This window comes from Sturnira hondurensis, unplaced genomic scaffold, assembly GCF_014824575.4.
Source record: "Sturnira hondurensis isolate 20B ecotype Veracruz unplaced genomic scaffold, ASM1482457v3 Scaffold0004068, whole genome shotgun sequence".
Taxonomy (NCBI): Eukaryota; Metazoa; Chordata; class Mammalia; order Chiroptera; family Phyllostomidae; genus Sturnira; species Sturnira hondurensis.
Genome location: NW_028076699.1, coordinates 4,571,959 through 4,589,378, shown reverse-complemented (window position 1 = coordinate 4,589,378; position 17,420 = coordinate 4,571,959). Strand labels below are relative to the sequence as shown.

Sequence of the window (17,420 nt, the reverse complement as noted above, 5' to 3'; positions counted from 1 at the left end):
CCCATAACACCCCTGGAGGTGTTCTTCCTGTCTGCTCAGACACCTCCAGACCAGGGAGCCCCCGTGGCCCCCTGCTGCACACACGTGGTGTGCAGTTCTGGCTTCCACCAAGCACCAGTGTCCTTGGACTCTGCCTCACTGGTCACATTTTAGAATTCTTGGGCTCCCCCCATCCCAGAATCTTTGCCTTCTTCCCCAACCACTCCTTCCATATTCTTATCTGGAAGTGCTAACCCAGCAAAGGGCCTGGGGACCTCAGGCAGATTCTCAAACCCAGAGGCAAACAGGTTTGAAAGAATGGGACGTTCCACTGGCGCTTCATCATGAGTTCCTTTCAGCCCTGCACGCCATCTCAATCTGGTTTAAATGGAATGAGTCCCCCAGAGGGGACAGACCAGATGGAGGAGGAGGCGCAGAGTGGGTGGCAGCCGCACCCAACCCTGACAACACAGCGAGCCCCTGAGAGGCCAACAAGGTGTCCTTTGGAAAAGGCCAGGCTCTCCACCAGTACAGGACCTGCTCCTGCTTCGGCAGGGCAGAGCGCGGGCACAGACGCTCATGGGGTGCCATTTGTGATCGCACTTGGAAAGAATCAAGTGGTTAACCAGAAGGAAAGGGTTCTGAGACCTGCCAGGATGGTGGGTTTTCTGGGTGTTTTTGGATTATGCCTAAGGTTTGTAGTTTGGACAGGCAAAGTAAACAATGACAACGACAGCAGCAACACAACAGAAACAAAGAACAGCTTACTTGTTAAAGAAAAAAAAGAAAGAAGCCTCTATTAAAAGACAGCTCCACGTGGACCTGGATGTAGCCCCGCCGCCTGCCTGACCAGGGGCAACTGTGCCGCGACTGCGAAGCGGGTGTGAAGCAAACAAACTCCAGCACATGCAGGAGGTGTCTGCTCTCCATCGCTTTTCTCCTTGCCTCAGTTTTTGGATGGGGTGGGAAAGGGGATGGGAAGAGAAGGGCTTCGACCAGCATAAAGCAACGGTATTTAGACCATGGCAAACTGAGCTACGACTTACTCCTCTCCCTGCCCCTCCCTCCCGCCTGCCGGAGGATGGCCTGGAGTGAAAGGACCACAGGACCAACCAAGGAGGGTCCAGCACGTACCTGAAAGAAACCCGGGGGGATGGGGCCTCCGGGCATCCCATCGTTGGGGGGAATGTTGCCAAGCACTGGGCTTGGGGCGGCTGCTGCACTCTGTGGAGACAGGAAGGTAAAGAGTGAGCGAGGTTGCACCCACAATGAGAGACACACAGTTCCAACCGCCAGCCCCACCCTCCTTGTCTGCCCCTGTCCTCCACAGACCCTTCTCAGTGCTGCCTTTCCAGGTGTCGCTTCCTAGGCACATGAGGAATGAACTCTGAGCCTCCATTTCTTCATCTCTGACACGGGGGAGCGCCCACCGCCTTGCACGTGCTCTGCAGAGATGCAGTGGGTGGCCGACACGCAGCAGCTGTTCAATGTACGGAGGCCCTGCCTCACCCACCCAGACGCTTTGTGAAGTTCCTCCAGGGCAAGCTCTGTGCTTCGTAAACGTGTGTGCCCTCTCTCTAGGAGGCTGGTGTGCTATACGGAGCCGAAGACCAATAAATATCCACAACTTGATGAATAAACAAGACAGCCCAGCTGGGAAACGTCCATGGCGACAATGAGGGAGGGCAGTTGTGTTTTTGGTACCGTCAGGGTCCTGGGTGCCATGGGACAGGAGGTAGGCCACACAATGGGGGGTGAGGGGGGTCATTACTTTTCCTTTTAAATGCTGCTATTCTGGCATTTACCTGGTACATCTGCTTCAACAAACGCCTCCCAGGGGTGAACAGACGTTGCTCGCTTCAGCCTGGCCTCCTTCCAGACAATCTGCGCCCCACCTGTTCGTGTGGTCGGCGTGTCTGTGCCTGGCCCCGAGCTCGTGCAGGCAGGGGCAGGCTGCTCAGGAAGGCGCGGGCTGACCACCCTGCCTGGGCCTGTGCCCTGCTCCTCCCACCGGCTCAGGCTTGGTGGCCCCCAAGTCCCACCAGGGTTGAGAATTCAAAACTGAATCACTAATTGCCTCCCAGGGTGTCTGACTGGTGCTGTGAGACAAGTGTGAGCCACTGGGGTCAGAAATGACCTCTTCTTCCCTCATGAACGCAGCCTGCTCTATCACCACCTTGAAGGGGTCACTTCTTCCCTGTCCTCAGACAAAAAACAGGAGCCACAACTCCTGACTTCCAACTCTTGATGGAAGGAAATGAAGCAACGTGTGAATTCCACGAACATCATGCGTGCCGCAGAATGAACAGGTCCCCGTGGGAACCAACACGTCTGGGCTCGAGGGCCGGTGCCCCTACTAGCAGGAAATGACTGCAGGCAAACCAACCAGCCTCTCTGCATGAGTTGCCTGTAAAAAGTGGGAGAGGCTAGTGTCCCACCTGGTCTTTAGGCTTGTAGAGGATTACGTGAGCCTGTTTTGCAAACCAGGAAAGCTCAGTCATCTGGAAGCAAGGAGGACTCAGTGTGGGCACATAGTAGGTGTCTTAACGGACCCTACAGAGAGAGAATGGAGTGGGGCTGGGCTGACCATTTGGGCCCAAAATTTCAAAATGCTTCTGCCTACAGAAAAGCAACCCTCTCTGTCACCGAAGAGATTCCGCGAACCCTCCCACAATGCAGCCGCCGCCAACCCTTTTCATCTCACGGCACACATAAACTAATTACTAATATTCTGAGGCTCACTGAAGATACATTTTTTACCATCTGACAAAATAAAAAGGTATGATTTTGATTCATTTACACCAGATAGTTATTGTTGTATTGGATGTTGTCGTTTGTTTATTTAACCACCTAAGGGAAAAGAGGTCAGTGTCCCAACTAAATAGTCAGATGTCTCCTGTTTTAAAACTCCCGGCAGTGCACCAGTGGAAAAATCGCTGCTGTAATGGGTCGGTCCTAAGCATCCCAAACCTCGCAGATCAGCTCTTCCCGTCCCGGGTTTGAGGCCACAGCACCACCCAGAAGGCGGAGAAGCCTCGCCACCCAGTGTCATCTGGGAGGAGGGCCGCCTGGGGGCTACGCCAGGTTCTCCATTAGCTGCACTGTCTGTCTGTGGTTGGCGGCTCAGTGAAAATGCAACTTTTCGTGATTTATAGCCAACAATTACTCCTCAGAAGCAGGGGCAGAAAAGTTTAAAAAACATCAGGGTGAGGCAACTATCCACCTTCAAGTTCTTTCAGAGACTAATTTTACATTGAACTCTTTAATCCTTCAGGCTGTCATTTTGGTAAAGAATATGGGTTTTACTCCTCAAACAGCCAATGACCTTCAGTATGATTTTCCTTAGTATTTTTAAATTGTATTTTTCCATTACCATTTGTCCCCATAATGTCCCCGTCCCCCATCACAATCACCACGCTGTTGTCCATGTCCGTGAGTCCTCCCAACCCATCTGAAACCAGAGACAAAATTCTTACAAAGGTCTGTTTCTGGGCATTTTAATTCTGTCCTATGTCTCTAAGACTCCATCCCAATGATCGGCTTTACAATGTGTTTTACTATCTCCTTTAATTCTTAATAGAAGTTTTCTTGCTTAACTTTTTATCTACTTATCCCTCCAAACTTCAGACCATTTATAAAAGTCACCTCCTTCCCCAAAGAAAAACAGTCTTATATGCAGGGTTGGAAAAGTATGTTCACAGTTGTAAGTATGTAAGCTTATTCTTGTACTACTATTTATTTATTAATCATTGTATTATTTGTCTTGCTTACTGTCATTGTTACTATTTCATTGTTATTATTCCTCACTTATGATTTATGTTTTAAGTAGTGATGGCTGGCAATTAAACCAACAAAAGTGGATACTTAACCCTACGTTTGCCCACCCCTATATGGAAAAATTTAAAGGACAATGGACATCCATCCAAAGCAGAGGCGCCCTCCTCCGATTAATCTGGACTTTATCCAAGTCCACGGGCCAAGCCGGGCAGGCGGGTGGACAATGACAGTGAGAAGTGGGAGTAGCTACTGGTCTGGGAAGACCAAAACTCTCCTCTGGGGAACTGGTGTGTTCCTGAGATGAGGGTGAGAATGACATGCTCCTGTGGGGTGTGCGGAGGACCAGTGCAGGGGGCCTGGCCCCGGGCAGTGTGGGTGGCGGTAGCTGTCTGGCCTGAGGCTCAGAGAAGGGGTGCTTTCACGCTGTCTGAACCCCCAAGGGGGTCTTCTGAGGTAGACACAAGCACCCCTACTTTATAGACAAGAATGGGGAGCAGGCCCATGCCAGGTTTTCCCATTTGTCTATTTCGGGGAGTCCAGACCTGGCCTTCCTCCACCCATAGCCTAGAAGCAACACTTTGTCTCAAAGATCTGGAAAGCTTCACCAATCCGAGGCCTTAACCCAGCATGTACCATTTAGTTTAAAGCACTTTTGTATTTCACAGCACAGCAAAGTAAGAGGGAAACTGTTAGTCACTGCATTTTGTTAGATAATGCCACAAGCACTTACCCCACCCAATTAGATGGTCAAAGAAAACCTGATTTTTAAAAACTAGACTTATTATTAATATAGACAGGTGCACCATTATTGCCCCAATTTAATGAACAGGCATCACACCAGCGTTTGCTAACCTGGTCACTACAAACTGCTCTCTCTTCGCCGTCCTGACTTACCTTTCGGATCACTTCCTTTCAGAGCGGTTCACACTGGCCATCTACACATCTACTTTTACAGTGAAACATTCATGCCCTCCGCTATCTGGGTACATGACTTTTTCCCCTAGTGATACATAAGAGCTCTTTATATATTATGAATATAACATAAGGATATCTCATAATTTTTTTAAAAACCTTCTAAATGAAATCTTGAACCTGAGAGCATGACTTGTCCCCTCATTCCAATGTCTCTCTCCACGGAATCGGGAGTGAGTCAGCGGTTCTAGGAACTGGGGGCAGGTGGGCGGTCCACGGTCAGTCCTCTGGATGTCAGGGATGAGGCAACCATGGTCCTACTGAATGGGCTGTGTGGTTCTCCGCTCTGACATCTGGGTGGAGCACGCACTTCCGGGGCCCTTCAATGAAGGGAAGGCCATGCTGGCAGTGACTGAGGTGGCAGGAAGCTGAGGAGGTGACTTTGATCATTTAAAGTCTCCTTTAACAGCAACATTAGGTAGTCTACAGTACTCAAATCTATGCCCTGAATTGTAACAGTTATTGCCATTCTTCGATTATGAAGTGAAAAATGTGTCAGTAACAAAAAACTTTCCAAAAGGCAGAAAATCATGAAGGAAATGAAAAGCAGCAACGGGTACAATGGGGTAACAGAAGGGCTGGTAAGACCCCAACCCCACTCCCACCCCCACCCCCACGCCTCAGCAGCCGGGCAGCTTCACCCACCTCCAAGAGCCAGCACAATGTGAGGCATACAGCAGGTGTTCAATAAATGATTACAACTTTCATTATTCAAAGACCTGCCTAAACCTGGCCGTCTGGAGCCAGGCCTTTCTAGGTTGCTAGGAATTGGCCTCTCCCTGTGGTTTCCAACTTTGAGTTAGAGTTCCATTAGGGCACTTGGCAAAGCACCTCAGGTGAGTTTTCTCTAAACACGCAGAACCCAAACTGAAACCCCCCCCCGAAGTCCACTAAGGCCTACAGCATGCTGGGGCTGTGGAAGGTGCACAGGACAGAAGACCCCCACTAGAGCAGAAAGAGTGCTGGACTCAGAAACCAGAGACGCCCCCTGGCCCCTCCAGGGGCCCAGCCCCAGCTAGGACCTCATGGACAAGTCCTTTCTCACGCGGGGCCTGTTTCCTCACATGTCCAACGGAGGAGTCAGCGAAGATGACTCCAAGAGCCATTCCTCCAGGTTGCTCTCTCCAGCTCTGTCTGCACACCCAGGTCAACAGGGACTGGAAACAACCGCTCCTGCATGAACAGGCGGACAATCCTCTTTCCAGAGGGCCCTGCATTTCCACTCTCCCCTGTGCAGTACAGAACACTTAGAGATCAAATGTCAAAACCTACCCGCAAACCTATTTCTTACTGGAGCCTGCAGATAACAGCCGATGACATCTGGGTCCCCCACCCCAGGCCCTCCTCACCAACATTTACCCATGTATGTGTGCAGACGTGGACTGCAAAGGCAGAATCCCATCAGGCGTACAGTTTGGTATCGCACGCATTTTTACAAAACTAACTTAAAATTCTTTCTAAATAGAAAACAGGCCTTGTAGGGTGGTGTGGCTCACACCAGCTGCTGCCTCCTCTAAGCCTCCTGGGTAGAGTCAACTGGAAAAGTCCAAGGTACCTTCAGACAATTGCCTGAAGTTCTGGAAGTATTTTAGTTTTGTTCACAGTCTGGGAGACTTCCAAGGAAGGCTGATCCCTCAACTTTCTCCCTAGAGAGGGCTTCTTTATGATCCCAGGGTGGTCCCACAACCGCTGGGGCCTCTCCGCATGCTTCAGATACTCTCGCCTGCTGGTTTCACAGGTGCCCCTCCAGCTACAGGCGCCCCTCGCTAGCTGAGCCCAGTTTTCAATACTGAGAGGACGTCTGAACGCCTCCCCTGCCCCAGACTAAGTATATTCTCTCTGCCCACCACCCCGCACCTGGTGGAGAAGCAGGGTTCGAACCTGGGGCCTCGGAATGAGCAACTGTGAGGAGCCTTGGAAGCTGTGCTAAGGAGTTTGGACTTTGTGCCCTAGGCAGTAGGGAGGAATTCTAAGCAGAAGAGTGGCCTCTGAGAACCCCACCTTACCAGTACCTAGCACCCCAATATATCACTGACAAACCCTCAACACACAGAGAACGCAAGGCTCCAAGAACAAACAGACTTGGCAAGTCCCAGATGTGGTGCTGGGTCCTTTCCTCACGCCATGTAATAAGGACCCTATAAAGAAACCAAGAGACAAAAGCCTCCCATCTAACACTGTGGTATTTCATAGTAGGGGACAAGCATTCATGCGTCCTTCAAGAAGTGAGGGTCCGGGGGATGTTCCCTACAAGGTATTACCTTCCAGCCTCACCTGAGAGCCCCAGTTATCCTCACTCACAAACCAGCATGAGACCCCCCACCCCACCCCTTTTCACTCTGTCTGAACAACGGCTCTGTGCACTTGAGGCTCCTGGACAACTGAACAACAGCAAATGCTCAGAGAGAGCCGCGGGCCTCCTGCCAGGCCAGCAACCCCTCCTGACTGATTCGCAAGGCTGCAAATCCCTCTCTCCGCACCCCACCCAAACACTCAGGCCTCCGCATGCTGCAGCATGGGGCCCACACATGGAAGCACCAAGCGTGGCCTTCCATGACTGAAACTCAACACAGGCCACGTGCCCAGCACCCAGGACACTGGGGTACAAGGGCTGGCTACGTGCAGAAATGGAGAGTGAGGACCCTCCCGTGCTAACTACATGATGAGGAGGACAAGTGAGAAACGAAGGCCTCAGAGTGACGCTCGTGTCTGGGGGTGAGAGGGATGCAATGGAGGGAACGGCATCACCCAGACCAAGAGAGTGGCACCAAAAGAAGGAAGGTCAAGGGTGTAGCTTCCGGCTTTTACGCACAGACCACAATCCATTGTGGAGGACAGGGGCTCTCATTCTGCAGTGCAGGGATGGCGCAGAGCTGTTGCCGTGTGAAGAGACAGTTCAGATGACACACAGGGGTGCGTGACACAGGATCCCTGCCTCCAAATAGCCAAGAGGCCGTCATGTGGAAGGAGGACGTGCTCTCCCAGAGCCAAGGGACGGCCTGGGTCCAGCAGCAGATGAAATGCCCCGGTCTACCAAACACTTCTCCGGGGCAGAGGAGGAGAGCGAGCTGCCTCGGGAAGTTGTGGGTTGGCTACGTTAACTTGCGGTGGCTCACAGTTGGGATGAGACAAGACCCCATTACAAATCAAAATTGTGTGGGCTTGACCCCCACTCGGCCACATCAGAGCTGTGCTGCCTGTCTCAGCCTCAGCTGCCCCTCTGTTAAAAGAGGAGCACCAGTACCCAGTACTGCCTGGTGTCTCCCAGGGTTTACACGAGAGAAGGGCCTAGACTGAGGGTCAGAGGGCCAGAACCCACCTACTGTGTGACTTGCACACACCTTCCAGCCCTCTGCTCAGCTGGAAACCAGGCAGCTGAGGTCCTGCTGTTCTGAGGAAGCAGAAGGCATCACACTGAGCTCCTAGCCAAGCCACCTGGAAAAAGGCCACGAGTAGGCGAAAACAGCCCCAACCTGGTGAGCCAGGCCCCAGGCCCAAATGAGGTGTCCTGCGTCAGGGCTTCTTGCAGGGCTTCTTGCTGAGACAGTCCCACATCCCCTCTGCCTCCTGGGTGAGAGGATGAATGCAGGAATGCAGAGAGGGGGTGCAAAGAGAAGCAGAAGCGACTGATTCCAGAGACGGGGAAAGAGGGAAGGGATGCTACTTACTCCTCAACCTCCCTGGGAAGATGGCACTTCTGTCTACTGGTGAGGAAACGGAGGCACAGAAAAGCACATTACCCAAGTGACGCTCGCCTTAGGCTCTCTGCCCCTCCACCCGCACCATGGGTTCAAGAAACCGGAACAACAGTGTCTCACCCCACTCCCCAAACCCTGCTGTTCTTAAGAGTTCTGTGTTTTTAGACACTTACAAAAAGAAATAACAGACAAGTCACTACAAACGTGAGGTAAGCACAGTGCATTCTCTGCATTTGGCGTTATCTACATCCTGTTCGTCCCTAAGCAGACTGAACTCCTAGCTCTGGTCCTTTTGACAAATATTTCACAGAGTTGGCCTTCACTAAGGAAAATGGGGGTGGTGGGGGTGGGTGGTGGTGGTGGTGGTGGTGGTGGTGTGTGTATGTGTGTATGCAAGATCCCACTGGCGAGTCTGCTGGATCTAACTGGCAAATTACCCTGGACAAATTATCCTAGAGGAGGAGAAACAAAGTAGGTGGGCACTTACACAGGCTGCATTCAGCAAACACTGGCTCCTGAGGCTGCTGGGTATGCACTGTGCCCACTGGGACAGGGGATGGGAGAGGCAGGGCTCTGCCCTCGGGTCTGGAGGGTGAAATGAGTCTCAGTGACAGAGAACTGAGGGATGTGGGGGTGCTCTGGGCAGGTGCTGCGAGGTGGGGATTAGGGGGATCAGGGAGGCTTTGTGGAAGAGGTAGCACTCAAGCCAGGGCCTTAAAGGATGGCAGGACTCGAAGATGCAGGAGGTGATACAGACGTGAGAGATTACTGCTGTCATCTTAACCCTGCCTGAAAACCAGGCCTTCTGACAGCCCTTCCTTCAGAGCACAAATCCCACTAGGCCTCTGCCCTTGCCAGAGCTTCATCCTACCTCTGGTTTCAGGGTGGGCTTGGGGCTTACTTGTTTTCCCTCCCCCAACAAAAGGGGGAGCCATCCACCCAGTCTAAGAGGCTGCTACTGCTGACGCCACTTACCTTAGTGTGGCTTACCCAGTTTCTGTCCCCAGCCCATCCAATAACCTGGATGGGACTACAGGATGAGAAAACAGAGGCTCTGCGATGTCAAGGGACTTGCCCGAGGTCACAGAGCTTGAAACGGGCAGAGATGGAAGTCAAATCCAGATCTGCTAAAATCAGAGCCTGGCTCTTAGCTATGCCCATGCCTTTCTGGTCTACATTTTAAAACTGATGCTTAAAAAAGGTGGTAGCCTGGGGTGAAGTCCGGATTTGAAGCCCAGCACTTCCGTGCTCCAGGGGCTAGCGTTCCTGGGCACCTCACTTTAGCTTTCTGCGTCCTTCAACCTCATCTGCAGAACAGGGGAGCCCTCTACCCTTTGCAGGGGTCTGGGGAACTTAAACATGACTCTCAAGTAAGGAACTCCGAAGTTACAGGGGCTCAGGCATGCTAAGTGCTCAGCAAACAGAAGCCTCTGAGCCAACAACACAGCACCAGGCGCTGACAGACACAGAGGAGGGTGAGAATGAAGGGGGCCGAGGCTGTTGGAAGACAGAGTCCTCTGAACAGAAGCCATTCTTCTGAGGGGTGGCCTCTCTCCTCCCCACGCTAGAAAAATGCCACTTTTTAATTAAGAAATTTAAAAGAGGCACACCCAGTCAGAACATTTCCAAAAGAGGAGGAACTACTTCCTTGTGCTAAGACGGCCATGGCTACCATTCCCCTGGGCCCTGCCCATCCACCCCAGGAAGCATCAGCTTCTTCTGGGAATTGGATCAAAGGGCACGGTTTGTGTAAGAGGTGGAGCCCTGTGTAATTAATACCTGGTTATACCCTGGATGCCAGCCAGGGCGCCCTCCTCCGTGTGCAAACACTCCCCTAGCTGGGCTGTATGGCACAGGGCACGGGTCCTAGGTGTGTGCACTGAAGATGAGGGAGATTAAGGGCTAGAGGTGCCCCGGAAAATGAACAGTGCGGGGTGGATCAACAGCACTCCATTTGTACAATGCTGGCTTTCTTTTTAAAGAGATGAGCTTCAGGTCCTGGTTTACACCATTAGCAACACACCCACACCCACACACAAACACCCTTCCTCACTGTCTTAAAGGAGCTACTTACAACTGCAAACATGTCATAGTAGGCCAGTGACAGCTCCTTAACAAGAACACTGGCAGCTGCTTCTGGTAAAGTGGAAAATTCCCTGGCGTGGACCCGTACACATGCTTAGTTCCAATGACAACTTAATCTCGCCAGGATTGAGGTGTGCAGAGAACAAAAAAACTGCCTGCTTCTAGAAACTTTTCCCCTTAAGTTTAAAAGAAATCATTAAAGGCATGGCCCCCAGTACATCTTTCAGGAACGGGAGTCCACACTTGGCTCGGCTGGCACCCAGGTTCGTGGGGACAGCGTCACTTTCCCTTAGCTCATCCTCTGCCGTGGCAGGACAAACGTGCCTCATCTGAAAAGTTCACCAGAGCCCCCTGGTATCAGAGCAAGGAAGATCACACTGGGCCGGGCAGGGGTGTGTAGGTGAAGGGCCGGGGATCCCAGGGCTCTCTTTGATGGGCCAGGAAGCCAGCCAGCAGCCTGCCACCGTGGTTTGCAGGGTGGGATGCACAGGCTCAGAGCTGAGCAGATGCCACCTAAGCCTTTAAAGCACGCACTAATTGCGCTAATTTAGCTAACAGTCTCTGTTTCGTCCCCACCCCAGTCAACCAGCGTCCTTTGGTACTGCTGGAGAGACGCAAGCTGTTGGCTTTAGTGTTATTTTGTCAGCCATTAAACGATTCATCGGAGTCATTAATTGATTTATTACTGCTGCCTGCTCAGAGGGTTTAGCAAATAAAGAATGATGTAGGTCACAACGCAAAGGAAATTGGACCAAAGAATGCTGAAAGAAGCTTGAGCACTTAAGAGTCTACTTGAGCGGCCCTCCACACCCAGCTATCAGATGGGGGACAGTGTAGCTAGCACTTGAGGCACCAGCATTGCCAAAGATGTGGGAGGCAGAGAACCTTGTCTGGAGGACTCTGGCAGCCAGCTCCCAGGCACCTGCCAGGCTGGGTCACCAGCAACTGAGTACATAACGAGGGAGAGGGCAGCTTACGAACGTCCACCAGTAGGATGCTAGGTTGCGATGGCTGAGCCTGTCTCAGCCCTCCAGGACACCAGGGAGGTCAGGGAAAACCACCCCCAGCGGGGGCTCTGCTCCTCCAGAGGGGACGTGCCCTGGACACAATCCCTCTCTCCCCCTGCACTACCCACAGCCCAAGAACAGCTGACAGTAATAGGCGCATCCTAGTGCCTGGCCCTTTAGTACTCATCTCTGATCCTCTTGACAGTCCTAGGATGTAGGTGGCATTTATTGCCCGTGTTAGAGCAAAGAAAACTGAAGCTCCAGGAGCTGGCCTGCCCGTGATTACAATCAGGCCAGGAAGTGGCTGTCCTGGGATTTGAACCTAGGCCCACCTGACTTCCAAGTCCACATTTCCTCCCTCTACCGAACTCTGTAGCTGACTGACACAAAAGGGTGCTACAGCTTAGCCTCAATGATAACCCCAACAAAAACCAGCAGGGGAACACGAAGAGGCCAACCCCCCCATCTTGGAGCCTCATTTATAAAATGACAGGGTTGATATGGGTGGGCCCTGAAACTACATGGAGGAGTGAGACTGCACAACTCACTGCCTTCTACCTTCTAAGTCCCCAGCTGCCCTGGCCACTGCGGTGCTGATGGGCTGGCCATGCAGTCAATACAAGTCATGCTGCCTCCTGTCCCCTTCCCACTGTGAAGGCTCCTTGTGCTGGGCGCCAGCCCTCCCATGGTTTCTCCTGCTGCCCTACCTGCCCTTCAAGCCCCAGCCAAATGACAGCGGGCCCAGGAAGCCTTCCAGGATTCAGCCAAGCACCCAGTAGGTTGCCGCACTGGGTCAGACCAGAGAGGAGGAATTCTCGTCCCTCCCTCCTCCCAGTCTCCAGGTTCTGAGCAAACACCAGGGAGTGGTACTGACGTGGAGGGATGGAATGGTCACTTTACAGAAATGTGAAGAGCCCCCAAAAGAGGACCAACTGGTCACAGACACTGTGCGTGAACATGCATGCGTACTTGTGTGCGCACGTGTGTCTGTCTGAGGTAGGAAAGGTAATAGCTCTGGTACCTAGTCTCCGCAAGGCACCAAACACGGCTGGTCTGGTTGACTCAAATGCTGTGATCGCCACTCTCAGCCCCTGAAAAGACACATCACACCCTGAGCTCTCCACTGGAGTCCAGAACACAGCATGCCTGGCAAGACCTCAGAGCGTGGCTATTTGCATCTGCCCGGACAGTGATGCGGGGGGCTGAAGGGGAAGGCCCAGTAAAACCCAAGAACTGATCTGCTTCAGGGCTTGACCCAGACCCACCCCACAGAGCTCTGAGCCTGCAGCCTGCTGAAGTCTGATGGGAGTGGCAGGGCAAGGAAGGGCTGCTCCTTCCGAGCTCCGCACCAAGAGACCCACATATATTTGCTGGTTGTCTACCAGGCACATAAGGCAGGGCTTTCTTCCTAACATCCCCCAAGAAAGAATCCAGAACATCCTAGAACATCCTTTAAGGATCCTGGTGAAAAACCCGCTGAAGGGGCCGGGCCAGGAGCCCAGCCTGAAAGGACCAGAGATGATACCTGACTGATCAAAGGCTTCTGAAGGGATAGGTCAGTTCATCTACTAAGAACCAGACCCAAACCTGGTTTCTGAAACAGACTAGGGATTCCCCACAGAGGATGTCCACTCCCACTCTCCATCCATCAATTCGTAGGGTAGTAAAAACACCAAGGAAGGTCTTTACACAGACCTGCACCGGGGTCTCACAAATTAGATTCTTTAAGTGCCTTTGGAAAAAAAGCCCTATTACTAATTACACATGTTGAATCCCCTTAGCTAACTTACAGAGACCTTTCTGTCACCGCTATGTGCTTGCTGAGCATGCCCAACCACCTTCTGAACACTCTCCTCTGCTCTCTCCCCTGGATGATAACTCTTCATCCTTTATGTTATGTGTCCCTCATCACAGCACTTGTCCCATCTGACTGTCAATTCCTTATTAAATCAGCCAGCTGTCTTCCCAGGGACAAGAGCAGGAATGGCGTGCACAGCACGGACAAGGTGCTGGCTCAGTAAATATTTTCTGGATGAATCCAGCCCTTGCAGAAATCCTGCTTTTCAAAAACAGTCACCACATCTCCAAGGTGGAATTCCAAGACTAGCTAACTCAGTCGACTACTAACTTAGCACCGGACTACGTCAATACAAGTGCACCCTCCCCCCGAACACCAGCACCACCACTGGCACCACCACACATGCACGCACACGCCCTCTGGCACACATACCTCCATGCCCACGCATGCCCCAGGACCCACTGTTCCCTCTGTCTGTGAAATCCAAGCTTCAGGTATTCAGAAAACCTGGGTGCTGGTGCCACTCAGCCTTTGCTGGCAAATGAGTTGGACAGGCCACTTCTCCTAGAGCCACTGGTCACCTCAGTGAAATGCGATCATTGTTGTGCCTCCCTCCTAAGACAGCTAGGAAGACTGCTTGGGCTAATGCTGGGCTCAAAACTTATAGTTACAAAAAAGGACAACGGCAAGGACAGAGAGTGGGGGTGGCTTTGAGGGGCTAAACTTCCCCTTGCTGTTCCCACTTCAGAAGTCAAGCCTGGGCCCCGTGCACTGGGTGCAGTGAGAGGATCTGAGGGGCCTTTACGAGTCGCCTAGATCTAGCTGCCCCTCCTAGCCTCAGCCGAGCCTGCTTTCCATCCCCAGAGCAAAGCCTTCTGCTTCTTCTCAGACGGGCTGGATGCCCTGGTTACTCGCCTGCCTGAAGAGAGGTGTTTGCACCACCAGCCCAAAGAGCCAATTTTCTACAGACCTCTTAAAGAGAGAACCTGCCCACTACCTTCAGGGACTGGGGACAGGCATAGGTTGGAGGGAACCACTCCTGGAACTGGGTGGAAGCTGATGGGGACAGCAAGGCAGAGGTCCCACCCGAAGATGCCTTTTTTCTGTGTACCTACAGAAACGGCACTCATGGGACAGAGGGATCCTCTGCCAATCACAGCTAGACCCTCCAAACCACAGATTTATAAGAGACGTGGTTCTTGGGATCAGCGGCAAGACACAGGGCAAATCCTGAGCTCACTCAGGAGGAATGTGTCCTCCTCCTCCTCCTCCCCGCTGGTTCAGTCCCTCACTTCACATGAAAGGAGAACTTGCAAGGCAGAGAGAAGAGACAGACAAGAGGCAGAGACAAGGGGGAAGGCAGAGGTTGGGCTCTCTGAGCCCGCAGGGGCCTCTGGCTGCACGTCGCTGCTCTGCCGGCTCCCTGCGCTTATCGTGTCCCAGAATGGCTGAAGCCCCTCACCAATCAGCTCCTGGGGAACAGTTTGTGCTACTTTTATTTTCTCTGTTCCACAGGCTTCCCCATCACTTTCCATTTTTCTACATATAGAACTCCCAGCCATCCATCAATGCTCAGTTCAAATGTCCCTGCTTTCCAGTCCAGAGCAAGCACTTGTGTCTCTGAGTAGGCTCATGAGCTGAAAGTCACTATTAGAGGATACTCATCTCCACCCACATCCCTCTCACGAAGCACCCAATGAAACGTTCAATACCAGCAAACTCCTAACCAAAGGCCGCCCTAGATCTGGACAGAGCTCTGAACCAGCTCAGCTAATTCAGAGAGGGAGGCATTCACCCAACTCAATACCTCCCTTCCAAACACAAAACAATACCCTATCGGGACAGCCACAGAGTTAAGGCAACCAGGAGCTAAGGAAAGGGTTATGTTCTCCGCCTAGCCTCTCCCTTCCTCCCATTCCAACCTCCCTCTTCCTTGGGCCTCCAGCCTCGGCCACAGGGAGTGCTTGCTGGTGCCCAGCCTTTGCACATGCCCTTCCCTCCACCTGGAATGCTCATCTCCCTGTCAGTGTTTGCCATTCCCGTCTATTGGCCCATCCCTCAGGCCACACCCTTTGGGCACTGGGCAGGATGACTTCTTCACCTTTGAAGTCCACGTGAAACTCTACCTGTGACTCTTCCAATGTTTTCTACTTGGCCTTGTTGTGTGGACAAAGGATCTCCTTATAGGGCTATTGGTTCCAAAAAGGAGAATCCAAATCTTTACTATGTCTGGTCATCAATTACCACTGATGATATGTAGGGATCGTGAAAGAGCTTTTGGGACAAAGCTAAGCTTGACTCTGCTGGGAAATGTCTTCCTCATTTTTTTCTTTTGTAAAGATGTAGCTTTAAAGAACAGAACATACTTTCATGACCCTAAATGTTAAGGGGGCAAAGAGGGGCCTCATCTTCCAAAGATCTCCATGCTTCTACCCTCACACAATCGGTAAAAGAGAGAAACATGAAAACCTTGGAAAAAAACCCGAACTTGAATCTGTTCTTAGCTCGAAACCTGTAAGTTACATAGACGTGGCAGGGCCATCCTTGATGGATGGCCAAGCTCCCCTCTCTACTGCAAATCTGGCCTAAAGCAGTCTGTTGTCCTTCTATTTTTATCTAATTCCATTTGAGGCTATGGCCTGAGTCTTCTTCACTGAAGAAAGGAAATTTTCATTCAATTTGGGTAGTCCATGGGCCGTAGAGACTTTGAAACTAGACCCCTAGAACAAGGAGGAGTCCCACAGTCCCCTCTGCTACAGACAGGGCCCACGGATCTGGCCTGAGCAGGAAAGACCTGGGACTTGGGTCTCCCAGAATGGCTGTGCCTTGGTGGCCTCATCTGGAAAACTGGGATAGAAAGTCCTGCTTCACAGAGGTTGGGAAAGTGGAATTTCTGCTTCCTCTCGGAGGCCAGTTTCTGGCCTATGTCCACCAGGTGCTCCATAAATACTTGGTGAATAGACATCCTTCTAAACCCTTCTACCTGCCTTTTCTCCATTGAGGAAGGCGCGTGCCCTGTGGGGATGTGCCAGGCAGGGCTCACTGTAGAGCCCGGAGCATTCCCATCCTGTGTCCCAAGAGCAGAAACAGACCACCACTCCAGGAGTCCCCGAGGGAAGCTGACCTCAGCCTGCCAACCCCCGCCCCAGTCCTTTGCTTCACATCTGGTCTACTGTTCTGTTGAAGATGTTGATGGTTAAGTGCCTTCACAAGGTCACAGTTCTTCCTGGCTGAGTCCAGTCATCACAAACCCACAGACCCGGCTTCCTCCAGAGGGAAGCAGAAGGAAGACTTCAGTCACAGAAAACAAACAAACAGCCAAAAAACCGCAACCCTACAGTTGAGCTCTCTGGTCTGGCACCAGTTTGGGGCAGGTCTCAAACTGGTGAAGTCTGTACAATGGTGACTTCCCACAGCAACTCGCCATTGCCTGCCTGCCTCACCTCACACAGGGGTGTGAGGTACAAGTGAAGGAACACACACAACACCGGTACGAACAAAGGCCAACAGCATTCCCTGCCCACTGACGACCAAAGGAGCTGGAAGGAAAGGAGGACGTTACAGCGACAGAGTCGGGCCTTGGCTAGCTGTCCCCATGATTCCCTTCCACTCACTTATAAAAACAAAGGGGTGGGTGTGATTCCTGGTCCCCAAACCTGGCTGTACGTCAAAATCAGCCAGGCGTCGCAGAGCACCTGGGGGCTCACCCTCTCCAGGTTGCAGGGATCTAGATTTTGGGAGTTCCTGCATTGACGTTCCTGCAGATTCCTCCCAGGTTCTGCCTCTGCCCTGACCAGGGAGAACTGACCCCAGGTCCAGGGATGGATGACCAGATGGGCAGGCCTCTCCTGTCCCTCCCCTCCCCAACCAGGCCCCCAGGAGGCCTGCAAGAGGCCTCCGGATGCAGGTCGGGGCTTAGACAGTCGCCCAAACAGGTACGGGGCCAGATTTAATTGGCATCTCGGTTAAGCTTTCTAATCTCATTAAAGCTGCCTCCATCATGCAGACCGAAGCTCTGAATTTAATAACAGAAGAGCACGGCCATGCCCCACTGTAAGCTGATTAGGTCTGCGGAGGACTGAGAGGACAGCTCTGGACTGGGGC

General features: G+C 52.3%; 1 protein-coding gene across 4 annotated transcripts in view; it reads right to left on the bottom strand.

Moving 5' to 3' along the window:
* The window catches only part of SSBP3 (single stranded DNA binding protein 3), a 153,730-nt gene that overhangs the window by 40,751 nt on the left and 95,559 nt on the right, over nt 1-17,420 (bottom strand). For all 4 annotated transcript variants that reach the window (XM_037043187.1, XM_037043190.1, XM_037043188.1 and 1 more), the window contains one exon: nt 1,114-1,203. In XM_037043187.1, coding sequence (XP_036899082.1) covers nt 1,114-1,203 — 90 coding nt within the window. The remainder of the gene's footprint in view (nt 1-1,113; nt 1,204-17,420) is intronic.